Source organism: Grammomys surdaster, unplaced genomic scaffold, assembly GCF_004785775.1.
Source record: "Grammomys surdaster isolate TR1022 unplaced genomic scaffold, NIH_TR_1.0 128, whole genome shotgun sequence".
Lineage (NCBI taxonomy): Eukaryota > Metazoa > Chordata > Mammalia > Rodentia > Muridae > Grammomys > Grammomys surdaster.
The window spans coordinates 4,558,893-4,585,782 of record NW_021604586.1 but is presented as its reverse complement, the minus strand read 5'-3'; the positions used below and the strand labels follow the sequence as shown (position 1 = coordinate 4,585,782).

Here is a 26,890-nt window from a genome sequence, read left to right as displayed (position 1 = left end):
CAGGCAGTCAGTCGCAAAGTGCTGGCCCAGGAATGCCCAACCACTTCACACGAAGACCTGGGGGCTCAAGCCAGGCCAGGTCCCATCTTGTCTCGGGAGGGTGAGACATGGGCTATATCCTGCCCATCTGTCCACTTCTGTTGGAATTCTGAAGAATGTTCGATCCATTTCCTAACACTGTGGCCTTGACAAAGCCAGGGTCTGAAACATCACTGCATTTCTTTAGTGATGGTTCAAAGTAGGCAGGTGAATACCTGTGTATCCACCACAGGAATTCCACTTTCCTGCCCTGGACTCAGTTTCCCCTGGATCATTCCGAAATATACACAGCACAGGGGTGTGGAGACTTGAGGCTGGTAGCGTGGGTGTGAACGACAGGCTTGCGACAAAGACTTGAGCTAGACAGGTGAGTGGGTCTTCAAGGAAGGTCCCAGGAGAGAGCCATTAAGACTCAGGCCTGGAAGTCACACCTCAATGTGGGTGTATAGCTCGCCGTGAATACTTGCTGGACTTATGGAGGAGGGGCACGGGGAAGCCATGCCATATCCCTGGCATCAAAAACATAATAATAAAGACCGCTAGGCATTGGCCCCAAGCTTGTGATCCCAACACTTAGGAGACAGGGGCCAGAGGATCAGGGGTTCAAGGGCAGCCTGGGTGGGCTACCAGAGCTTCTATCTCAAATAATACAAAAGAAACCATGATTTAGGGAGTCGGAAGGCGCCAGCCGGAGTCCTCTTAGTCCGCACCCTCAGGTCCTCGGCCAGCTATGGCAGGCGGAGGCACGTGGCCAGTCAAAATGCCAGAACCCAGCAGCGGGGAAGCCCGCGGGTCACAGTGCTACCTGAACCTCCCAACTGGAGCGACAAGCTGGGGGCGTTACCTCTGCGTCTCTGCACAGGAGGCGGAGCTGGGCGCCCCTCTCCCTTCCACAGAACCGGGACAGCGGGCGGATGCCCAAACTTTCCCGGGTGCGGGCAGCGCGGCTGGGGTGGGGGAGGCGGGCAGGGAGGCGCGGCGACAGGGGTTGTGGCTGAGCCCTGGGCGGGCTGTGGGGCGGAGCGGCCCGGGCGGCGCCGCCCTCCAGGTGCCGGGCGGGGGCCGAGGCAAGCGCCGCTGCAGGGAGAGCAGGCCGGGCCATGACCCCCGCGGCCCACGGCTGCAGGCGTGTCGCCTGGTGTCCCTCACGGCTACCAGCGTCCGCGCCCAGCGCGCCCCAGGAAGCGGTGAGTGTGCGCGCGCCGTGCGCGCCACGGCGGACGCACCGGGACCTGGGTTTTGGCGATCTGGGACATAGGGAGGGACCCCAGGATCCTGGAGACCTGGGACGATGAGGACCTCGAGGTGGGGAGTCCGAGACGGTTGGAGACCCGGGTTGCGGAACCCAGGAGGGTAGAGAACACGGGGTGAGGTGGAGACGGAGGAGGAGTGGCCTGTGGAGACCCCAAGGTGGTGGGGACTCCAGAGTGATGGGGGACCCTTTGGCCCCTGGCGTCCCACAACTTCCTGCAGACTTCGCTGATCAGCAGGGCCTCCTCTGGCCGCGTGTCTGACATCGGGCGGGGGCGTGTCCCACGCGTGGCAGCCTCAGGCCCCTCTTTGCGTCCGGCAGGGTTGTCAGGTTGCCAAGCAGTCGGGCAAGGTGGGGGCAGGAGGCCTCGGGAGGAAGCGCTTCCCTCCACCAAGTGTTTCGAATGTATTATTGATGAGCTGCCTCGCTTAGGGGCGCCCAGTACATCAAAGCAGCTTCGCGACCGCAAAGGGCGACCCGCTCGAAGCAGGCGCTTCTCTTGGCTGGGCTGGCCCTGGCAGATCTGGGGAGGGCGCTTATTAAAAAGAGGACCCGCAGCTCCCTTTGGGGACTCTGAGGGCAGGAAGGACTTCTGGCCTTTGCCAAGAGAACAGTGCAGCGCAATGAAGGAGTATAGAAATGTTAGAACACGCCCTGTTTTACAGACAAGGAAACTGAGTCCCAGATGGCTTCTCCTGAGTGGCAGACTCTGATGTCTCTCTCCAGCATGAGACACTTCCCTGGTTGCTCTAGCTGCAGAGAGCACCTCTTGCCTATCCAGATCCCTTTCCTAGCCAGGACACAATGTAGTCTGGTCCTGTCGTGGTCCCCCCTCCCCCAAGGCCCCCTCCCTCAGGTCCGGGTCCTCTGCACAGGAGAAAGGCTGTGTATTTATGGAAAGACTTAATCCCTCCACCAGCCCCAAGGCCGTGGAAAGCTGTGTCTAATCTGTCCCTGGAAGGCCTCAGCTGGTGGGCACACACTAGGCCGAGTCTGCGTCCCCTAGGGAGGTGTAGGTCACTCGGGAGACTTACAAAGCAACTCGTCCTCAGCCGAGGACGCTGAGACGTTAATGCTTAGCCAGCAGTTGGCCTATGCCAGACCTGCTCCTGCCCTGCCTGTCTTCACACCCACACCAGCCCTTTAACCAAACCCTCCTCTTGCCCCCATTTTAAAGGCAGGAAAGTTGATAAGTCCAGGTATTAGCCCTGAGGCAACAGGGAATGGCTCTCATCTTGGGGGTTAGGGGAGGAGGCTGGGCCAGGGAAATCAGCCCACCACAGAGACTGAGAGAGGATAGCCCACTCAAGAGAGATCCACTTTGAGTGTCAGTCTCCTAAGCCCCACACAGCCATGGTCTCCTGCTAATAGCCGCCAAAGTTGCAGTACCCTTCCCCCTGTCCCTGTGCTCAATCTTTGAGAAAAAAAAATTAAATGTATTTTTATGTGTATGAGTGTTTTGCTGGTATGTATGTCTCCACACCCTATACACAGGCCTGGTACCCTTTGAGGGCCTTGGATCCCATGGAGCCAGAGTTACAGGTGGTTGTGAGCTACCATGGGGTGCTGGGAACTGAATCCAGGTCCTCTGCAAGAAATAAATCCTCCTAACCACGGACCCATCTCCTCCTCCCATCCTACCTCCAAGTTCAATCTTCACTGTTATGGAAAACAAATGGATGCTTTGTTGCACTTTGTTGCCGCTGTTACTGTTCGTTAAGCTGTGGGCTTTATTCTTTAGCAGAGCTTTTTAATGGTATGTAAGCCACAAAGTGGAGCATGGATAACCCCAAGTGGCCAAGAGCAGGCAGCAAGCGGGCTGGTGGGAAGCCAGGGTTTGCCCCAGGTGGGGTCGTGGGGTCTTAGTGGTTGTTGGCATCTCTTGGCTCTTGCTTCCCTGAGAGATTCAGGTCAGGCCTTGAGGGGAGGTACCCCAAGGCTAGCATCTATTCTCAGCACCAAGCCAGGAGCTGGAATTGAAAGAATTCTAATCCTGCCGCTGCACAATCAAGTGACTTTCCTAAAGAAGGCAGAAACCCTGTTGTGGGTGTGCCCAGCCGGAAACAGCTCTGTGAGGGAGCTTAAGAAAGCGCTAAAAGCCCAGGTTGCCCTGCCCTGCCTCCCCCAGCCTTTCAGGTCCGCACACCTAGCAGTCAGTCACATTCTTCCATTCTGACTTCTCCTGCCCAGCCTGGTTCTTAAAAGGATGGCTTTGTTAAGGAGAGGCGAAGTGCCACTGTGACTCAGGCTCTCTTGGCAGAGGGCACTGGGCAGGGACCATGGTGAGGAGTGCTCCCAGCCTTACCGCCTGCTATTCAGTCTTCCATTCATGACAGCTGATACCGCACTCAGGACTATGGCTAAAGTAGCCAAGGTTCCAAAGGAGGAAGCAAACGAGGCCTATGTCAGGCCAACTGAAGGTCCATACCACATAGGATGTACATTTCCCTCACAGGACCCAGGCATCCTGCCTTCAGCCTGGAGACTGACACTTCATCCCTCAGCAGATCTAGGTCTGTGTGGCCCTGGAGCCCAATCTCCCCCAAACACAGGGCAGAGCCTGTCTTCTATGAGCAGGTGCACATTATAATGACGTCTGACTTTTTTCTGTGTGTTGCAAACCAGTGAAAGCCAGGTGGCGAAGTGACTTCTGATGTAATTAGTCTCCAAAGCCCAGAGAAGCCCTCTCTGCCCACTTTCTGAGGCTCTTCTCAGAGCCTTGACTGTGTCATGTGCATTACAGGACTGTGTCCCTGCTCAGGAGGGAGTAGACCCTGCAGGAGGAAGCGAGGGTTTTCCAACTGCCTGCCTGTCATTGCGGGGGATCTGGCGACCAATTGGTAATGAGGTTTTTTGCCTCCATTGTTCTGAAGGAACTGTAAACAGAGTCCAGTTACCCTAAAGGGAAGCTCTTCACCTTGCAAGGGTGTGAAGTGAGAGACTTCATGCCCGGGCCCTCTCCTGTTCTTCAGGATAACCAGAGGCCTGTCCCTGCCTTCCCTCTGCTCATTTGCTGTCTCTCTACTAGCTGAACTGGGCTTAGGGATGGATGACCTTTGACCCCACACCTCAGTAGGAGGAGGGAGTTTTGAGATCAGGTCTCACTTGGCCCACTCAGGCCTCAATCTTCCTGTGTAGCCTTTGCTAGCCCTGAACACCTTATCTTCGAGCCTGTGGGTTTACAGGGGTGCCGAAACCGTGCCTGGCTCAGTGTGCATTTCCTACCAACAAGATTGTTCCTCACAAAATAATGACACCGTGACCTGAATCAGAGGCGTTACTGTGGCCTCTATGCTACCACCTAAGATAGACACGACATTGTTGTCGTGTGTGTGTGTGTGTGTGTGTGTGTGTGTGTATGTGTGTGCATGCTTTGGCATGTGTGTGGGCATCCATGGGGGAGATGCATGTACATGTGCTTGCACGAGCACGTGGAGGCCTGTGGTTGATGTCAAGAGTCATCCATTGCTCTTCGGCCTCATTCATTGAGGCAGGACCTCTCAATTAAAGCCAGAGCTCATGGATGTGCTTGCCAGCTGGCTCTGAAAATTCCCCAGTCTCCGTTCTGAGACCGGTGGGGATCTGAACCCTGCTCCTTATCCTTGCATTTTGGGCACAGACATCTCCCCAGACCCCATGTTTCTTTTGACCAATACTTTGCAAACATGTACTCAACCCTGTCCCCCCAGCCTCAGCCTCAAAGCAGGTCCCACTCAAAGCTGGTTCTTCTCCCCCCGCCCCCCCACCACCACCTTGACTCCTTTTCTGGCACATTCCAGACATGACAAAGCCTTCAACACCCTCACTGTTCTGTGCTCTGTTGGGTGGCTGAGAACAACTCCCAACTGACAGAACCAGAGGAGCCGCCAAGCCCCCAAATGGCTGTGCACACCCTGTGCTTGTGTGCCCGACTGTCGTGAATGGGGCCCTGCTGAGGTGATTGACAGGCTTGGCTTAGCGGGACACTGCTGGGCTTACAGGTGTGCACCACCAGGCTTCCTGCCTGTCAGGCAAGCATTCCTCCACTCACATCTTGATAGGGGTGCCACCTTCACCACCCTCCCCACTTGTTGGCAGAACCCCACTTTTAAGATCCCCTGTTTCACCTGCCCTACCACTATGGAAGGTGTTTCCAGTCTGTCTGTACATGGCTGAGCCAGGTGTCAGTCATGTGGCCCCCTGTCTGCCTGTGTTAACCAAACAGCAATTGCTCCAGAGTCTTCGAAGACCTGTGAGTGTGTACTGGGTGACCCGCATGAGCCTGGTGGGCGGCTATGTCAACAAAGCCCACCCCAACATGGGTGTCAGGTCTTAAAAGCTGGGACTCTGAGCTCTCTACATGACTTGTAGCCACTATGCAGGGCACTGAGCCTGGCACAAAGCAGTCCTTACCACTTATGTGACCTGGTGGAAAGAGAGACCTTGGGAATCTACTGGGTTTCGTGTACTTCCTGAGACTTCTACATTGTTCATTTCCTGAGTGTTAAGGAGCCTCCCTCTGGGTCTATGCAATACCAGGCTACCCAGGCTGCTGGCCACTAGAGTGACCCACTTTGGGGGAGGTCACAGCCCCTTCCATACCCTAGCCTACCCATCCAGACACAGAACCTTGCAAACAGATGGCTTCCAGAAGCCTCTCAAGGTGTGAGGCTCCTCTCTCAGTCCTCTGCTGAGTCCTGTTGGCTGAGGCTGATCCCAATCTCAGCTCTGTGACTCCCAGGTGGCCTTGGGCTGCTGACACCACCTCTCTGAATTTTGATTGCAAAAGAGGGTGTTGACAGTACCAGGAAGGTGGGGTGTTGGAAGTGGAGATGGTTCCCCCCCCCTCACCTCCTGCTTATATTAACCAGTTACTTGAGTTCTAAGGAAAGGGTGGTAGAAAGGTCGGGAAAACATGGGTGAGAACTTTTCTGATTCCCATGGACTAGGGACACAGCCTGGTATAGTTCAATTCATTCCAAAAATCTGTATTGAGAGGACAGGGGACTGGGCTGCTCAGTGGTCCAGCGAGTATGCCTGCTATGCCCAAGGTCCCCGGTTCAATCCCCAGTGAGGCCAATGACTAGAAACCTTGAAAATCAGTAGGTCAGGGGTTGTAATGGAAAGAATATCTGCTATGGTAGGTGTCACCGAGCCCCATAGCCTGTGGGTTCTCCATCTCTGAGGCCCTTAGCCCTAAGCAGCCTTACCTAAACCTTCCCGGACGGCAGCCCTCTGCCCTCAGCACAATATTCAGCCCAGATGTGGTCAGCAGGCACTGTGACCTCATAGCTGGTTTGTTTCAGCACCCCTTCCTGTTGTGTGCCCAGCTGGCCAACATGGGCTAGTATAATGATATCCCCTTCCCCTCTCTGAGTACTCTCCTCTCTTCACAGGCCCGCAGAGGCGACGCCATGGGGCTGAAGCCCTCCTGTCTGAAAGGTAAGGCAGAGTGTGGGGTTTGGGGTCAAGGGGCATGGGGGAGCAAAGAGAGGGAGGCTGGGGTGGAGATAGTACAGGGGGACCTAGAGGCCTGGGGTGCTGTTTTAGACTGATGGGATACCTATTAAGGCAGTCCATTTATACAGTAGAGATTCTGTAAATGCTTGTTCTGCCTCTGCGACCTCCTCCAGTCCTTCCTTCACCAGAGCTCAGTACCCCAGGGCTTCAACTTCCTCCTCAGAGGGAAAAAAAAAAATCCCAGAAAAGAGGGTACCTGGTGAGCAGAAGCCAGGCATAGCTCTGGGAGCTGCCTTCCAGACACTCTGGATGCCTGTCTTCACGCAGGCAAAAGGTCAGCTTGGCTAGCTCTGCAATGGAAAGCTCGAGAAGGGCACAGGATCCATGAGAGGTGTTGATGAGACAGCACAAATCTCTGTTCTGATATCCAGAAAGAACTCAAAACACCATGGCCCCAATGAAAGATACCCGAAGCCTTCTAATGTCCCCTTGTGGCACAGGCTTGGTCTCCATCCTTACCTTCGAGCCTTTAGGTCCAGATCTGCCTTGGACAGTCCTGCTGGTACCATAGGCACGGCCTAACTGCTAGTCATCACTCAGTTTGGCGAGGGTGCCATCCATCCCCACTGCTCTTGAAGACTGCAGGGCCGTGCCAGCCTTACTCCTCACTGTCCACTGTGTAGTCTGATGGCTGCTGCCAAACACAAACTCACTACCCAACATGCTCAGCCAGAGGTTGGAGGAGACCAAGCTGGCTGTCTCTGGGACCCCCAGGCTCACAGGAGCAGGTGAACGAATGCCCACGTGTGGAAGTGGCTGACCGTAGGACAGCTGGAGGCAGGGGGGTTAAAGGCTGAGTGGGTCCTTCTCTTGCTGTGGCTGTGAGTCTTAGCCTCCCATGGCTGTGAGTCCGCCCCTCTCCTGTGCCCAGCACAAAGCATGTCTGTGATGTCGCTTTCTGTAACCATGCAGAATAGACATAAACTTCGCCCTGATGACCCGCGAGTGCAGTTTGTTAGTTGTAGAATACCACTGTGGACCGCTGCCCACTGCCTGGACATCCTGAACTTTCCTTTCTACAGTCCCAACAACTCTAATGCCTTATGTACATGGACCCGAGGCTTCTAAGATTCTCGCACCTCATATGCATGGACCACTCTTTTGCCTGGTTTTGTTCACTGGGCATCGCAGTTTCCCAGCTCAGCGTGTTATGGCGTGTGCCTCTGTGTCGTTGGAATTAGATGACATTTCATAGCGTGGATTTTCAGTCAGCTTCAAGTTACTGCCACAAAACACCCGAGACAAACAATTTACAAAGATGAAAGGTTTATTGTAGCTCATGCTGTCCCATCACGGTTACCTTGGGCCTGTGGGTACAGCCAGGTGTGATTGTGCTTGAGGATTGTGCTTACGAATGAGATGCTGATCTTCTTACAGTTAGGAAATTAGAAAGGTTGGACCAGAGCCTAGGGTCTTAGTGTATCCCTCGAGGGAGTGTCCTCAATGACATAACTTCCCGCCGGGCTTGCTTTTTTACAAACATCCCCATGGACTGGGGACCAGGACCATGACACATGGAGCTTATGGGATACTTAAAATCTAACTAGGCATGTATATGTAATCCCACCACTTGTGAGGCTGAGGCAGGAGGATTTCTGCAAGTTTGAAGCGAGCCTGGGCAACATAGTGAATCCCAAGCCAATCTGGGTTGTACTGTCACCCTAGTAAAAAAAGCAGTAGATCTGCGGTCAACAGGTTGGGACATGTTTTATTTTTCTCCCACCCATCAATGAGGACTGGCCTGGTTATATCACGATGTCTGAAATCGTTCAACCTCAGGACACAGACTGATTCTCCAACAGGACGCACCTCCATCCCACACTACCAGAAGCCTAAAAGCCACGCTGCACCAAGGGCCCCTGGGACAGGAACTTTGAAAAGGACCCTTCGAGCCGGCCCTCATGCAGTTTTCATTGTGTGCTTTGGGCGTGTTAGACTTGGCCTGTCCTGAATCACTCAGCCTCAATCCCTGGAGGTGATGAAGCCATTGCGGAGGCCTGGGAGAGACTCAGGGCATGGACTGACAGACAGGGGACCCCAGACCTCACTGTGCTTTTGTGTCAAGACCTGAAACTGACCTACCAGCCCCACCCAGCCCCTCCTCCACCACTTGGAGCCTGTGCGCTCTCTCTCTCTCTCTCTCTCTCTCTCTGTCTGTCTCTCTCTCTGTCTCTCTCTCTCTCTCTCACACACACACACACACACACTCACGCACAGGACACACAGGTTGATGTTGTACCCACAGGCCTAGCCACAGCCCAGTTTTCTGTGTGCCTGGCTCTAGTGTAACCACAGGTTTGGCTCGGTATAATGCTATCTGCTCTGTTTCGTTTCCTTGAGACATTGTTTCATGTAGCCCAGGCTAGCTTGAGCCCTATATAGCCAAGGATGACCTTGTGTGCTATACTGTTGCTTTTGTAGGTATGTCTTGTTGAATATTTTGGTGTGATGATGATGATGGTGATTGTTTGGATTAAATCCCAGGAATCAGAATGGTAAATGACAATAAATTGTTAAGTTTTACTTGGCTTAGCCTGGGAAAGGCTCTTTTCTGTGAATTCTTTTTTTTTTTAAAGATTTATTTATTTTATTTATGAGTACACTGTAGCTGTCTTCAGACACACCAGAAGAGAGCATCAGACGCCATTACAGATGGTTGTGAGCCACCATGTGGTTGCTGGGATTTGAACTCAGGACCTCTGGAAGAGCAGTCAGTGCTCTTAACTGCTAAGCCATCTCTCCAGCCCCTTTTCTGTGAATTCTATATAGATTAAGTCATTTGTCTCCAAGATGAAGAGGGTAAAGCCCAGAGAGGGAGTCTGGTTTCTCTGGGGTCACACAGCCTTGGCCCAGGCAGGACTTGAACTGTTCCCAAAGCCTCGTTCCAGTCACCCCGTCATCGGCCTCCATCCTCCTGTGGCTCCCCGTTTTGTCTTTTCCTTTGCTTCTGAGAGCACAGTTGTCGGGCTCAATCCACCCTGTTCCCAGATGCCGTCACTGTGAGGCCCTTAGCTCTTCAAACCTTCAATCACCTCATTCCAGTGAGGCTGGATTCACCCTGGAGCCAATTCACCCCTAGAGGCGGGTGGGGGTGAGGGTGCTGATGTCACTCATGGGACAACAGAGACAAGGGACGCAACCCGGTCCTACCTATGTCCTCCATCCCTGAGGCTCAGCTGTTCCCAGCCAGTCTCCTTTGTAGGCTGTCCAGCTCCAGGCTACCTCAGCTCTGCTCCCTGCCAGAGCATGCGTGCTGCACGGCATGGCATCCTGCCACCCCAGAGTCTGGCTCAGTTTAGCACTCCATAAATCAGGATGCCCCTGTGTGTGTCTCTAGGCTCAGAGCTCTCAGAGAAAAGTGAGACATCCTCCACCCAGCCACACTGTGGGCTGAGTATCCTCTAGAGCATTCTACTGAGTTCCACCAGAGACTCTGCTGAGGGCTCACTGAGAACACTATCCACTTAGAGGACAGGGCCCTCAGAAATTTGTAGCTGTCATGGTGACAGTCTCTGGAGACAGAAGGATGGTGAGCTAGGCGTTAGCCTGGGCTACACAGTAAAACCCTATCAAAAAACTAACCAACTAAGCAACAAATACATTAATTAATAAGTTTGGGCTGGTGAGATGGCTCAGCAGTTAAGAGTACTTGTTCTAACAACCTGTTCCAACTGGTTTTGGTTCCCAGTATGCACATGGTGGCTCACAATTGTCTGTAACTCTAGTTCCAGGGGTCCAACATTGTCTTCTAACCTCTGTCAGCACAGGTGTCCCTGCAAGCAAAACACTCATACACATAAAATACATAAATTTGTTTTTTGGTTTTGTTTGGTTTTTTCCTTGCCGGAGACCAGGCTATAAACAACCCGTGACAGGTAAGGTAAGGCTTATGCAGGCATTTGGGGTTTTCATGGGTTTGGGGAATTTTCGAGTAGAAGGAATGTGAATTTCTCAGCTCCCGAATCTACCACAAGGGATTGTTTCTTGGGAAAGCTGTGAAAAGCTGTCGTCCTTGGGTGGGCTCGAGCCACCAACCTTTCAGTTACCAGCCTAACTCGCTCACTCACCGATTGCCTGACAGAGACGGTTACAATAGGCTTTTAAAAGATAATATATTTCTTTTTTTAAAATTCATTTACTTTCAAGTGCGTGCATACATGCACGCGTGTGCCCGTGCATTTGTGAGTTCTCATGAGGCCAGAAGAGGGCATCAGATCCCCTGAAGCTAGAACTCCAGGTGATTGTGAGCTCTCGGATGGGGGTGCTGAGAGCCAAACTTGGGTCTCAGGTCTTCTGCAAAGACAGCAAGTGCCCCTCCCTCTGTGTTTCTCACCAGCCTCCTACCCCCAAGTACTCATTTCTCAGTGGCATGTAGTGGCTCCTACAGTGCCACCCGCCTCAATGACCCCTGCTTCCCACACCACCCCTGTCTCAGGGTCTTTGCACCGGCTGGTCCCTCTGACTGAGACACAGTCTCTATACTCCAGTGTCAGTCACTCCAGCCTAATGTTGGGGTCCCTCATGGGTCCTCAGCTTCTCTCCTTGTACCCCCTTTGTCTGCAGCCTGGACCGTATGTTCACGTAGCCGTATGTGTCTCTTCTTAGGGCCCTCTGACAGCAATGGCATAGAGTGGGTAATCAGTTCACTTGTTGGTGAAAGAAAGCCTGCCCCAGTTTACAACCCTGGTCTGAACTCCACCCCCCAGAGCAAACAGTTAGCCTCCTGGAATCCCATGTGTTCCTAGCTTCTGTTCTAGGCTCAGACACACACAGATCCCTACCTCATGGTGGTGGCATTGCCAGCCATTGAGGTTGGGGACTCTCTGGGCCCTTGGAAGCTGGAAGAAGCCATTTTATAGTTGGAGAGTCTAAAGGCCAGGAGGTCAGGGAGTTTGGTCCTTGCAGGTGTATCAGCTAAGGATCTTTGTTGAGCTCACACTAGATTGGCTTTATCTGCACTCTTAAAACCCGGTGATTGACATCTGTGTGGCAGGGGACAGGAAAGATGGCCATGAGAAGCTGCAGCAGACCCTACAGACGTGGAGCCACTTGGAACCAGGAGAGGCAGGAAGGAGCCGCCCGTACGTAGGCCTCCCTAGAGTTGCTGGTCCCAGTACCACCTCCATTGCAGGCCGGTGGCCTCTTGAGCTGTGGAACATAAAGTCCCACTGTCTCAGTCACACAGTTTGTGGCCGTTTGCCTCAGGACATTTGCCCATGCTGGAGAAAAATATCAGCCTAAGTAGCTGACGGAGAGAAGCACAGTCCGTCTATTATACACAGTCAGCCAGTCTGTGACCTCTGGGGAGCTCAGAAGGAAGAGGGTGAAGAGGCCATATCTCCGTTGTCACAGCTCCTAAGGCAAGAGTTCTCAGTCTGTAGGTTGTGACCCCTTGGGAGCGGGTCACATGAAGCTATCAGAAAACATAGACATTTACATTAGAATTTATAACGGTAGCTAAATTCCAGTTACGGAGTGGCAACAAGAGTCATTTTATGGTTGGGGGGGTCACCACAGCTTGAGGAACTGTGTTAAAGGGTCACGTCATTAGGAAGGTTGGGAACCACTGTCCCAGGGGACAAGAGAGAGAGTAGTGCGGCCTCCAGAGGGAATACTGGCCAGCCGGACACTCCATGGCTGGCCTAACAGGCAGGCCACGTCCCTCCTCAGCTAAGCCTCTTAGCTCTGAAAGCTGGACTCTAAGGCTCTAGAAGAAGAAAGCAGAGGGAGAGACAGCCCCAGCCCAACCCACCCCTACCCCTAACCGTGGCTTACTAGTTAAATATCCTCCAGACCACCAGCCTGCAAGAGTTGCCTAAGCTAGCCCTTAGGCCCCAAGACTTGACAAGACCAAGGACACTGAGCTATGCACTGATAGGTAAATTAAACAAGGTACCTCCCATTTCTCCTGCTCTCTCTTTTTTTGCTCAAGGGATCCTCAGATAGTTGGTACCCTGACTCAGAACTTTCTAGCCCAGGGACGCAAAGCTTTGACAAACACGAGAGCCATCTGGAGTGTCTTCCGGGTCTTCTGCATCCTGGCTTCCCAGCGGATTGGGCTGGTGTCCTGTGCTGGGTCCCAGCTATCCTCAATTCCCCACTATAAACAATAATGTATAATTATACATGTATGTATATGTAGATTTTATACATGTATGATCTATGTAGATTTGACCTGATAGGTTTAGTATGCTACTATTGTACAAACAGAGAAAATAGCCAGTGCTCTGGGCCAAAAAGCTTTTGATTTCCGGACAATGGTAAACTGGGTACATGTCTTCCAAAGCTGGCAGCGCAAAGTCCTAAAATGCAAATTATATGTGTATTTGTGTGTATGTATGTTTACATGCATTTGTACATGTTTATATGTGTATTATGTATTTATACGTGTATGGCTCATGCCTTTAATCCCAGAAGCACTCAGGAGACAGATACAGATAGGTCTATAAATTCAAGGCCTGCCTGGTATATATGTATGTATTTATATGTATATGTATGTGTTTATATGTATATGTATGTGTTTATGTGTATGTGTTTATATGTATGTGTTTATATGTATATGTATGTGTTTATATGTATGTGTTTATATGTATGTTTATACATGTATGCATGTGTTTATATGTGTATATGTATTTCTATAAAAAGACTGGTGTTAAGGATTTAGGTCAGTTGACAATCCCAGAGTTCAGCAGGTGGAGGCAGGAGGAGCAGAAGTTCAAGGCCATCTTCAGTGATATAGAAAGTTCTAGTCCACCCAGGGTGGTCAGCACAGAGACCTGAAGACTGATCTAGATCCCCTTCTGGAACCTTCTGTACAGAGCCTGCCCAGGCAGGTCCAGCCCAGGCTGATCAATGAGTGAGGTGATCTTGAAAGCCTGTTTCAAACTCAGGAGTGCATGACGATCAATCGATCCCACCCCATCCTGTGCCCCGGGGGCAAAGTCCAGCTCCCTGCCCCACTCTAGGACTTAACCCTTCTCGCCAGTGCTTAAGATAAGCCTCAGCAGCGCCCGATGCCCTCAGGAATTAGGGCGCCCGCCCCAGTAGTGGGGAGCAGATGCCCTCCATAATCGAGTGTGACGTCCCCACCCCACACTGCCATGACGCCTCTATGCCGTGACACCCCCCACCCTGCGCTGCTGGAGCCGCTCAGTGAGGACCCCTCACCTCCCGGCTTGAAGCCACTCAAATCAGGAGTCAGCACCACGATGGCTGTTTATCTGTCCAGACACAAGCAGGGTCGGGAGGCTGGCCAGCCTGCCCCTCCCAAACCCCATTTCCTGAACTCCCCCTTTTGAAAGAATACTTTGGGCCAGGCATGGTGGCCCAGGCCCTTAATGCCAGCACTCAATTTGAGACCAGTGGGAACCGTTCAGAGAAACAAGAATGTCCTCTCTGTATTCCGTGACAGCTTGGTGCATGTACACAGCATGTCTTGGGCCTTTGTCCTTGATAGCTTCAGAGCTCTGTCAAGAGACCCCTGGCGATTGAACCTGGTGCTCTCTCCCAAACCCCATACACCACATGGCAGACAGAAGTATTGCTAGATACCTGCCTTTCTCATTTGGCCAATTTGATGGTGGAAAATGCCTTCTTAGGGGGAAGTCTGCCTATTTTTTCTTTATCTTTTTTTTTTTTTTTTTTTTTGTGATGGATCCAGACAGGCTTCCAACTCAACAATCCTGCCTCAGCTTCTTGAGCGCTCTCTGAGTCTTGGTTCCTTCTCAGAGAGAGCAGGAAACTTCCTCAAAACACACAGCAAGTGGCGGGTACTCTGGTGTGTGCCGGGAGTACTTCAGCCCCTTATGTGGGTCCAGCCTTCACAGTGTGTGAAGGGTTGTTTGTCGGGGGTTACACAGGTTGAGAACAGTGCGCTGTGGCAAAGACAGGAAACCAAGGGCTATCAGTCAGGTACCTGCTCCAGACTGTGAACACATTCTGTGCCATTACCAAGAACAATGGCATATGAGTGCACACGCACACACTTAATTTCCTTGAAGCATAGTTTAGTTGAAGTATAGTTTAATCTATAGCCTAGGCTGTCCTGTAACTTACTTCATAGCCTAGGATAGCCTAAAATTTAATAACCAACCTCTTGCCTCAGCTTCCCAAATGCTGGAATTATACAGAATTACACCTGTGATTCTCAACCGTGTGTCTGTGTGTGTGTGTGTGTGTGTGTGTGTGTGTGTGTATGTGCACATGTGTCCCACAGTGAGAATGTCCCAGATGTCAGAGAAACACAAGCCCCACAGAGTGGGATGTGGTGATGAACACACTGTCAGCAGGCAGGAGGCTGAGGCAGGAGGATCAAGAAGAGTTCAAGGCCCGCACGGCAGAACAAGGCCTTATCTCAAGAAATAAACACATGAAATGAGATAGGATGATCCTCCTGCCTCAGTCTCTCAGGTGCCGGGACGGAGAGTGCGCACTGTTGATGCAGAGATGTCAGATGTGTGCTGTGAGTCCAGCTCTGCTTGTTCCCTGTGACTAACTTCTTACGGTCACCCTCCTATGTCCAGTTCAGGGTTGAGAGGCTGAGGGTCAGGAGAAAGGAGCAGAGCTTCTCAGTGATGAGGCTGGGGTTGGATCCTGTGAGCTCTCTCACCACAGCTGAGACCCCAGCAGCCTTCCCTGAGGGCTCTGCAGGGTGGCAGGGACTGGGTGGCAGGGACTGGTTGCTGGATGTGCAGGCAGGAGGTCAGCCCTTAGCCTGAACTCTTCACAGGCTCCTCCCAGTGCGAGCTCCAGCTGCAGGTCCGTGACGCAAGCAGGAGCTTTTCCGTTAATTGAAAAGAGATTTTAAACCATCTCTGTTGGCCCAGGCCGCTGTGAAGAGGCAAAGATGGTTACCAGAGCCATCAGTCATTGCCACATCTGTAGTAACACTGGTTGTAGTAACATTTCCCAGTGGTTGGGATTGTAAACAGAGAGTGAAGGAAAATAAACGGCTAGATGTCATGAGAGATTCTTAGTGTTCTCTGCTTGCTCAGCCCCTAGTTCCTGCCCCAGGGTCTTTGCTAAGGCAGTGGCTGCCCCAGAGCCCTTCTCTGTCCCTTCTACTGCTTTGATGGGTCCCCTCTAGACAGCCTCCTGAGCTCAAGCCACCTACAGTCTGTTGTTTTGTTCTCGTCCCTCTTGTGACCAAGCCAGATTCATGCCTGTGTCTCCAGGAGCGAGCATCAAACCCATGTGACCACACTGCATCTCAGTGTGGTGGCCCCTCCTAGCCTCAGTTGGGGGTCTGTTCTCTCTCCACACAGATTCTGTTATCTTTGTGGTTCCCTTGCTGGGAAGAGTGATCTCAGAGCCTCCCCCAAAGAATCGGCAGTTGTTTTTGTTTTGTATAAAGTGTTGTAAAGTGAGCACACCCCGGACAGAAGCTCGCTGCTTTTATTCTGCTGTTCGCAGGGCCGGACATGATTGCCCAGTTGCTACAAAGGGGAAGCATGTGATAGAACTTGGGGAACGTCCAGGGTTGGGAAAAACAGGCACGAGGTGGGGAGGTTTGTGGAATATTGGCTAGCTACCTCTGCTAGAAAAACAACACATCTCCCTCTGTTTCTCTTGCTGGAACCTGGAGCAGGAGGCAGGGGAGGCTGAGGGAGGCTGAGGGAGCAGGCGGAGAAACATCTGCAGAGTCATTTTGATCTCCATACTGTGCCTAGTGCTGGGTGCACAATAAATGCCTGTTGTCGCCCTGGAGTTGTTCCTTTACCCAGAAGTGGGTCACAGGAGCCTGATGCAACAAGTGGCCTGGCCGAGGCCGGCTTCGTTCCCAAGTCCATGGCCGTCTAACAAGAGAGAAGGTAGCTCCCGACTGCCATGCTGAGCACGAATTGAGTGCAGGCGAGTGCCACCACACCCTTTTTTCAATGTGCTGGGGATGGAACCCAAGGATTCATGCTGGGACAGACAGCTCTATCTGCTAAGCTAAACTGCCAGCTAGCACCCACACAGCTGTATTCAGAGAATGTAGAGCCCTTTACGGACACGTAGGTGGCACTTCATATACCAGGTGCCTCTTATTGGTTGGATTGGTAAGGAAATGTTAAAATTAAGCCACCTGTAGCAGCTGGTATTCCTGGGAGATGTGTTAAAAGGTACTCACCAGAGCGACTGGAGATAGAGTTGAGGACAGGCAGTGTAGCCCAGTGGTTTCCCATCCTCCCTAAAGCTGCAACTCTTTAACATGGTTCCTCACTTTGAGGTGACGACCCCCCCCCCATAAACCAAGCGGCAACCATTTCATTGCTACTTTGTAACTATCATTCTGCTACTGCTACGAATTGTAATGTAAATATCTGTGTTTTCCAACGATCTTAGGCGACCCCCGTGAAACGGTTGTTTGTGGGGGGTTACACAGGTTGGGAACAGCAGGTGTAGCCCCTCTCTGGGGTCATTATGCACCCCCAGTAGGAGAGGAAACAGGCTGAAACAGTTGAGCCCACTGCCTAGGTAGATTGACTCTCAGCTTTCCGACTGGCTCACGCTGTCCTGGGTCAGCCGTGGGAGCTTTTCCCGTGTGAAAGTTGCTTTGTTGGAGGAAGACAATGGGCGGGCTCCCAGTAGAGCCAGAGTGCTGTTTGACGAAGCGCCAGTAGAGGGAGACGGTGAGCCATAATGCCCGCTCAGGGACAGAACTTTGAGTTTGTTTTGAGAGGTCACAGGATTGCTGAGAGGGAACCTTGCCCTACACCTAAGACCCTGGGGTGCATTAGGTAGAGGTTGGATGTGGGATCGTAGCCATGAGCTCACTTGGCCCTGAGCTTCAGAGCCAAGGATAAGAAATGAGATTCGAAGCAGGAAAGGGCTAGCCAGCTTGGAGGGGAGATAGCACCCAGCTTTGTGCTCCCCAGGCCCTTGTCAGTGGGGTTGCTACAGGCCGTGCCATCCACATATGTACGTATGGTTTTTATAAGCTTTAATTTTTTAAAAAAAGATTTGTTTATTTTTTATTTATGTGAGTACACTGCAGCTGTCTTCAGACACACCAGACGAAGGCATCAGATCCCATTACAAACGGTTGTGAGCCACCATGTGGTTGCTGGGAATTGAACTCAGGACCTCTGGAAGAGCAGTCGGTGCTCTTAACTGCTGAGCCATCTCTCCAGCCCCCTAAGCTCTATTTTTTTTTTTTTATAGCCGGGGACATTGAGGCTCAGAGAGCCATGTCACCCATTTCCATGGTTACCCTAGGTCAGGAGTTCCCAACCCTGGTTGTTTTAATCTCCAGGAAGCTCTTTAGACAGCCCCTGTCAGGGAAAGGGAGACTTCCTGGGTAACTGTTAAATCTCCCAGGGTGAAAGCCCAAAAGAACCAGGAGGAAGAAAGCTGTGTGTGGTGGTGTGGTTGTGTGGTGGCGTGGTGGCATGGTAGCGCACACCTGCAATCCCAGCACTTGGGAGTTGTGGGTAGGAGGCCAGCCAATGGGAAGCCCTGGCTCAACATCAGAAGACACCTCTCAGAGGATTCCCACAGGCGACTATGGGGTTATCACAGCCACATCCAGCAGAGGGCAGAGCTAGCTCTCAGCCCATCCTTGGCAAGCTGTCAGTCACCCTGTCTGAGTTCGGCTTCTCTGAAGGTGGCTTAGCCTGGATCTGGGGCATCTGGTTTGCCCACCATAGAGACTGAGGTACTGCAGAAAACAAAGCTTAAAGTAGGGGACCCCAGTCCTTGGCACAACCCCAGAAGACCTCCTGTGCAGGCTCCAGGACTACCCCAAACCTGGGTCCCTGGCCTGTGCCTGCCTCACTTGTCCTCCTGGAAGCCAGATTCTAATAGCCCGAGACAGGCAGGGAATCCACAGCTCTGGCCCCAGGGTGGCTGGCATTTGTTTTTAAATCTTTACTGTTGCCTAATCCTCCTGAGAGCTTTGCTTCTGCCCAGAGGCTGTGAGGCTACAAAAGTGTGCACTGGGCCTGAGGGGCCACGGACCTGCCCTCCCCTCTCTCTTCCTTCCCGCTCATCTCTCCTCCCAGTCTCCCTCCCTCTTCTCTATGTAATCCCCTCTCTTTCACCATCCCCCCTCCCCCCTCCTCCCTCCTCCCTCCTCCCTCTTCCCTCCTCCCTCCCTGCCTTTTCATCCTCCTCCATCCTCCCTGCCTCCAGCCTTTCTCCTGCCCTCCCTGAGCCCCAGATACTGTCAGCTTAAGCTTCGGGCTCTGTCCTCAAGCTCCACACCCTGTTAGGGTAAGTCCTGCTGACAGAGTGTGACTCTTCTCTGTTGTGTCAGAGTCGGTGGGGACAAGGGGGAGGAAGGGGCTCTAACATTAGTGGGGGGGCTCTGTCACTGTGGGGTGAATCTCTTGCTCTCTTTTTGAGACAGGGTTTCTCTTTGTAGTCCTGGCTGTTCTGAAATTCACTCTGTAGACCAGGATGATTTTGAACTCACAGAGATCTACCTACCTCTGCCTCCCAAGTGCTGGATTAAAGGTGTGTGCTGCCACCAACAACAATGGTGGGGGAGGGCTCTGTGTGTGTGTGTGTCCACATGTGCACGTGCCTGTGTGTGCATTGGTATTTTCTCCTTGTGTGTATATCTGTGTGACGGTGTTGGATCTGGAGTTATAGTCAGTTGTAAGCTGCCATGTGGGGCAGGGAACTGTACTGAACCCAGATCCTCTCTGAAAGATCAGTCCATGTTCTTAACCCCTGAGCCATCTCTCCAGCCCAGCATCTCCCTGTTGTTGCCATGTGACCACATGACGATGTACACACGGTACAAACATGTGGTGCTAACATACGATGATACTCAGTGTCCTGTACTATTTCAGGTTAGACTGTGTGATCCCAAGATTTGTCTGTGAGGATATCGTGGTAGCTCATGCTTGTAATCCCAGCACAGAGCGGGCTGAGGCAGGAGGATCGAAAGTTGAAGAATCCAGGGATGTGTAGTGAGATCTGTCTCAAACCAAAAAAAAAAAAAAAAAAATAGGACAGGTTTTTAATCAAAATGGCCATGTAGGGGTATGGTTCATCAGCCATGGTCCAGGTGACTTTTGGCTGGCCATTGTCCTGTTCACTTACTGCCAAGGTGACTGACCCACAGGATGCTCGGGTGTGGCCTTACCGTGGGTGACATGTTTACAGACTTTTACTTCCTGTTGTCCTGGCTCACTGCAGGTTGAGGGCACTGGTGTGGAGACTGGTAATGTCTTTTCTGGGGATCGGGACACTGTTGAGGCCCATGGTTTCTCAGTCACTGTGCCTTCAGCCCTGAAAGAAGATGAGACAGGTTTCTACATCTGGGACTTAGCAGTCACTTCTTTAGACGGACAGTCCAGGCATTCATTCCCAGGCCTGTGTGTAGAGCGAGCAGGCTGTTTGCCTGCGTCCATCCTGCCTTGCGCTCCATGGCCCTGGCCTGCTGGGTCAGAGCCTCCAGCAACAATTCTTTTTGGTTTTTGTTTGTTTGTTTGTGTTTCTGGGACAGGGCTAAAATAATTGAGCGTTGGGCTGGAGAGATATCTCAGCGGTTAAGAACACTGACTGCTCTTCCAGAGGTCCCGAGTTCAATTCCCAGCAACCACATGGCGGCTCACAGCTATCTGTAATGGGATCTGATGCCCCCTTCTGGTGTGTCTGAAGACAGCTACAGTGTGCTCATAGACATAAAAGAAACAAATAATTCTAAAAAAAAATAATGTGTGTATGCATGCACACATGAGTGTGTGAGTGTGGTTCTTTTTGTTGTTGTTTTTTTTTCCAAGACAGGATCTTACTATGTAGCCCTGGCTGACATGAAACTTACTCTGTAGACCAGGCTGGCCTTGAATACATAGAGATCCGCCTGCCTCAGCCTCCTGAGTGCTGGGATTAAATGCCTGCGCCACCACTGCCTGGCTAAACTTTTGTTTCTTGAGACAGTCTTACTACAGTAAGACTCTTGGCTGGCCTTGGAGTCCTGAGTGTCCTGCCTCAACCTCCAAGTGCTGAGATACCTCAAAATCCCAGGCTGTAGCAAACATGGCCTCCAGGCTCTGAAGTACTTGGTGTCCTCCTGGGACAGTATCTGACCTCCCACACAGCCAGTGGCCCCAAGGGCTGTCACTTCTGCCCATTCTGTTCTTTAGAATGAATCTCTGGTCGGGCAGTGGTGGTGCACACCTTTAATCCCAGCACAGAGGCAGATGGATTTCTGAGTTCGAGGCTAGCCTGGTCTACAGAGTGAGTTCCACGACAGCCAGAGATACACAGAGAAACCCTGTCTCGAAAAAAAAAAAATAGAATGAGTCCCCGAGTCCCCTCCCCCTGGGACTGAAGCACCACAGCTCAGGGGCATCCTGACAGTGGCCACAGCTTCCCTGGGGTAAGTTAGAAACAGAGACTCAGAATTCATGACTTTAAAAAAATAAAGGATATATTTATTTTATTTATATATATGAGTACACTGTAGCTGTCTTCAGACACACCAGAAGAGGGCATCGGATCCCATTACAGATGGTTGTGAGCCGCCATGTGGGTGCTGGGAATTGAACTCAGGACCTCTGGAAGAGCAATCAGTGCTCTTAACTGCCGAGCCATCTCTCCAGCCCAAGGTTTTGATTAATTAAACTCAGTCCCTTACTCTGTTCCATGTTCTGTGATGGCCTCACAGGGACCAGTAAGGAAATGGTGGTCACCTCTAGGGTTAAGTGCCCTTAGCAAAAGCAGAGATAGGAGCTACCCTCTCCGTGACTACGAATAACTGAGTGCAGACAGGTCAGAGAGGTCATGAGTTCATAGCCTGAGCCATCTTCTCTAAAGATGAAGATGCTATGCTGGGTTTTGAGGGATGGATAGGAGGTCGTTTCCCTGGCAAAGGAAGAAAGTGTGTTCCTGGCAGGGGACCCGAATATGCCAAGGTGTGAAGGGGCTAAGAGAGCCAGTGAGTTTGGAGACCAGGAGCAGTCTGAGTACTGTGTGCTGATGGCCCTGAAGGGGAGGGTGGAGGTACAGGCTGGAAGCTGGGCTGAGAGACAGGACCCGCATGTTCCAGAACCATCTTCATGACTCTTGGTTCTAGATGTGAACAGATGTCTGTCCAGACGGGACTCTAAGGTTATCTCAAGTTTGGGAAGCCTTGGGTTAGACTAAATAAAAACCCTTTTCACTAGATATGACAAGACAATGGCTCAGTAGTTAAGAACACTTGTAGCTCTTCCAGAGGACCCAGGTTTGGTACCCAGTGTCCACATAGTGGCTCACAAGCACCTGCACCTTGAGTTCCAGGGGATCTGATGCTCTCTTCTGGCCTCTGTGGGCACCAGACACTTGATGCTTTTCATGCTGTCTGTGGTGGCTCATGCCTACAATCCCAGCTCTGGGAAGGTGATCACTTTGCATTTGTGGATGACCTGACTGTGGAGTGAGTTCCTGGTTGGTCTGGGCTAGACTGAGATCCTGCTTCAAAAATTTAAAAAAACAAAAACAAAAACAAACAAACAAAAAAAACCTCAAATCTTTTCCTTGTGAAGGACTCTCAGAGCCTTTGACTGGCAGGGTTGTGAGTGCCCAGCAGGAAGACAAGGCAGATAGGATTCTGTCAACACATTTGTATGGTTCCCAAACTCATTTGATTACAAAGCCCTGTCCTGGATCGTGTCAGAAGGCCAGGCGTTCCAGGGGACAGACCTTGGGAAAGGCTGCTCATACCTGTCCTCAGGACATGGTGTCAGGGGATCAGATGTCTTGATGTGATCAGATTCACAGGCTTGGCTGCTGTGTCAGGGAGAGGGGATGGGGGAGCCAGGAAATCCAAAGAGGAATTGGAGGAGAAGGGCAAAGGGAGAAGAAGTAGACACAGGAGGGGGAGGCTGGACCAACAGGCTGGGGTCTGAAGGTGTGAGAGGTAATGAAGGATGAGGCTCTGGCTGCCAGTGGGTGCCAATGCATGCCATTGGCTGGTGAGTGCCAGTAGGTGCCGATGAATGTCTGTGGGTGATAGTGGGTGCCAGTGGTGCCAATGGGATACTGATGGGTACCAGTGGGTGCCAGTGGGTGCTGATGGGTACCAGTGGGTGCCAGTGGGTGCCGATGGGTACCAGTGGATACCAATGGCTGCTGGTGGCTGCTGGAGGGCACTGGCAGGAAGGGAGGGAGGCAGAGGGGAGAACAGCAATATCTTAGTTCCTTTTCTATTGCAGTGCAGAACACCGTGACCAAGGCAGCTTATTTATAAAAGAAAGCATTTAATCTGGGGCTCACAGCTCCGGAGGGTTAGAATCCGTGACCATCCCGGTGAGAGAACGGTAGCAGGCAGGCATAATGCTGGCTGAAGCAGTAGCTGAGGGCTTACATCTGATCCGTAAGCCTGAGGAAGAGAGAGATGGCTAACTGGGAATAGCACAGGCTTCTGAAAGCTCAAAGCCCACCCCGTGACACACTTCCTCCAATAAGGCCACACCTCCTGATCCTCCCCAAACACTTTCACTGACTGGAGAACCAAGCATTCAAATATACCGACCTGTGGCAGCCATTTTCACTCAAACCACTACAAGCAGATGGTGACAGCTTACCAGAGACCTGTAGCGGGGCATGGGGAGAGCAGCTGGCCTGAATTAGGAACTCGGAGCCTTGTCTATTTTTGGTTTGTTGTTGTTGTTGTTTTTCGAGACAGGGTTTCTCTGTATAGCCCTGGCTGTCCTGGAACTCACTCTGTAGACCAGGCTGGCCTCGAACTCAGAAATCTGCCTGCCTCTGCCTCCCAAGTGCTGGGATTAAAGGCGTGCGCCACCACCACCCGGCTCGGAGCCTTGTCTAAACTGACATGGTGCCATAGGCAACCTGAACATTTGAAATGGGACAAGACCTTGTCTCACACATGTACACAAAAGGATCAGAACTTTCCCTCAAGAGCCCTCATTCAAAGGATATTCCCAGGGGCTGGAGGGATGGCTCAGCATTTAAAGGATAGGCTCACAATGAAACCATCAAGGGACATTCCCAGACCAACATGCATCCAACATGGAAACGTCTAGAAAACACTCTGAGGAGATGCCATTCAAGGGCGATGACTCACATACATACCTCTGGGGACAGACAGAGCTCAGTGCCGCTCACGAAACTTCGCAAGGTTGGGGATACCTTTCCCTTCCTTTCCCGAGCCTCAGTTTCCCCATCTGTGCAGAGTTGCTTTGTGGAGCACGGGCGCTCTCAGAGTGAGGCAAAGGGACTGAGTGACTTTGGCAGGTGCTGCCAGAGGAGCTGATGCTCTCTCCGTCATGTCCCCTCTCCCTCAGGCTTTAAGATGTGTGTCAGCAGCAGCAGCAGCCATGACGAGGCCCCCGTGCTGAACGACAAGCACCTGAGCGTACCCAACATCATCATCACACCCCCAACCCCGACAGGCGTGGGCCTTTCCCGGGATTCTAACAAGCAAGGTGAGACAACACCACTCTGCAAGAGACTGCTTCCAGGATGCCTTCTGTGCCACGGCTTGGGCTGGTCCCCATCTCCCCCGAGCTTGCTAATATATGATCAACTCTATGGCCATTCTGCTCTGAGCCCCTCATCATGATGGCAGCACTGGCAAGATGTGGCTTGTTGAGCAATTGTCTGGGCAGTCCTTGCTGGCAGCTAGGAGGATGATGAATTGGTCTGGGCTGGCCCCCATGCCACCACATCTTAGCTTCTCACTGGAACTGAAGGATACTCCATCCCTGCCAGCAGCAGGGACCACCCATCCTCCATAGTGTTTGTTGGCTACAGCAGGTTGGACCACAGGATAGATTGGGAAGAAGACCCATGCCAGGCTGTGGCTGTCCTTGGGTCTTCCAGAGGTGAGGGAAGGGAATATATGAAGTACTCCTGGCTAGACAGCGTGACAGGGTAGGGTGCAGACTGACATCTTGTCTGTCTCTTCCCGATGCCCTCTGAGCTGGTAGGAGAGACCACTCTCTTGTGGGCTGAACAGAAATACATTGAGCCAGGCCTGGTGGGACCAAGTCCCCAATCTCAGCTATTGGGGAAGCTCACGCAGGAGAGCCACACGTTCAAGGCTGCCTGAATTCCAAAGGAAGCTCAAGACAAGCCCAGGCAACTTAGCCAGACCCTGTCTCCGAATAAATATTGGAAAAGGGCTTGCCTCCTGCTCAGCGCTGGTGTGCTCAAGGCCCTGGGCTCTGTTTATCCCCAACTCCAAAGGGATGTAGAAGGAAGTGCTTAGTCAGTCGTGGCTGGTAGCCTGTACGGAGGAAATGGGTGGATTTCTCACAGCTGCTTGGGAGCTGACTTAGTATAGATCTTCAGCTACAGATGGGCAAACTGACGCTCATTGAGGCTGGTGAACAAATGATGTAGAGATGTCACTGAGTCCCAGCGGGATGGATGGCATCCTGGGGGAGCAAGCCCAAAAGGAATGGGTCACAGGGTGAGAGGTAGGAATCAGCAGGAGGGCGGACCTCCCTTGCTCGGTTTAACTTCTTAGAGAGCCGCAGCTCAGATCCCAGAGGACCACCCTGGATCCCTGCAGAGGGCAGCTGCACCAGGTACCTCGTCAGTCCTTCAGACCACCCTCTGAAAGAAGCCAACCTCTCTCAGCATCACCACATGGAGGGCAGAGCTTCCAGCACACAGGGTCCTCTGGGGACAAGCCCCGGCCAAACCATCATCCTTTGCGACCTTTCCCAGAGCCCCTCACCAAGCTACCTGGTGTATGCACACCTCAGTTAGCTCTCATTCTGGTGCCCTGAGCTGTAGGTATTATTTGTAGCTCTGCTTTAGAGAAAGGGAGAGGAGGGGGATCCAGGGAAGGAGAGGACACACCTGAGCGGTCACAGCAATGTGGGAGAGGAGCCAGGCTCCCAGCCCGTTGCTTCTCAGCTCCATAGCCAGTGTCTGAGCAGACAGCAGAGACCCAACCCTCAGCTTAGCCACAAGGAAGGATGCATCTCTCTCCAGGCCCCAGTACACCCTCCTGAAAAGTTCCCAAGGTCATTATTTACCCCCACAGAATTGTGGGGTGACATTTCAGCCCGAAGCTAAGTGCTTCGGGGTCTCCTGAATCCTGGGAGAAGACCCATTTAAGCCTGGACAACTGTGGGGTGTGTGGTTCGGGGAAGCGGGGGGCGGCCCACACGGTCTCTCAGAACTCACTTTTTGGCTCCATCCTGCTTCCAAAATTCCTGAGCCTGAATTTCACCTGCTCCCCAGAGGGACACTCACTGCTGTGAGTGTCCCTGAGCCTCAAATGCCATCCTCTGTCCAGGGAAGATGAGAAGAGAGGGACAAAGGTCTCACAAGGACCTCAGGCCTTTCACATTTTGGTGATATTGATGCTACCCATGGGGGTTAAGACAGGGAAGAGCAGTAGGCTAGACCAGGGCCCTACAAGCTGGAAACACTTGACACAATCTCCAAGAGTCCTGAGAAAGCACCCCAACTCTGACATCTCCACCATATCTATAAGCCCAAGGAGACTCTAACACCTCCCCCTGTCCCCAGAGGGGCTCCAGGTGTTGGGGGGTCCTGAGGCACTGGGGGTCCCTTTCAGCCTCCGTGACTCTGATGCTCGGCGATGGGAGACTGGGGTCCTGAGATGAAGAATGTTAGGTCCAGGGAGGAAGCTGACAGAGGAGAGCCCCTCTCTGATGCTGCCCCTGCTGATCTCTTTCTCCTAGTCTGGATGGATGAGCTGGGGTCTTATCAAGATGACGGAGAGCTGGAACCTGAAGCCTGAGAAGTTACCACTCGTTGAGACCTGTGTGGTGGCGACTTGCCCTGCTACCCATAACCCAGGGTGTTGGGGAACATGGCTATCTGAGCAGCTGGATTGGGACAGTGAATTGCGCCCTGGACCAAGACAGGGATGACAAGAAGAGCACAGCAGGTTGCTGGCCCCAGCGGAGCAGACCCCTGTGGTCTGAGTCCGCACCAACCCAGACCCCGGCTTGGTGAAGAGGAGGCCATCCTGCCCTATGGTCACTGTGACCATGGACCTCAGACCTCGAGGCCCCAGAGCACAAGGACTTCTCGCCAGAGCAGGGCCTCTGTTTTTTACAAGTTGTTTTACAGGTATGGAACCTACGTCCTGAGCGAGATTTATAAATAAAGTTCCTTTGTGATTTGTGGGTCCTGATTTTTGGGTTGGGGAGGGGTGTGCCTTCCTCAACAGGG

The 26,890-nt window shown here is 52.3% G+C and overlaps 1 protein-coding gene across 1 annotated transcript; it reads left to right on the top strand.

Moving 5' to 3' along the window:
* The first annotated feature begins 1,109 nt into the window (after positions 1–1,109).
* On the top strand, positions 1,110–26,838 carry CUNH16orf74 (chromosome unknown C16orf74 homolog). Its single transcript, XM_028753801.1, has 4 exons — positions 1,110–1,226; positions 6,667–6,712; positions 24,016–24,156; positions 26,395–26,838. The coding sequence occupies exons 1-4, from the start codon at positions 1,140–1,142 to the stop codon at positions 26,451–26,453; spliced, it is 333 nt and encodes a 110-aa protein (XP_028609634.1). The 5' UTR covers positions 1,110–1,139; the 3' UTR covers positions 26,454–26,838.
* The last annotated feature ends 52 nt before the right edge of the window (positions 26,839–26,890 follow it).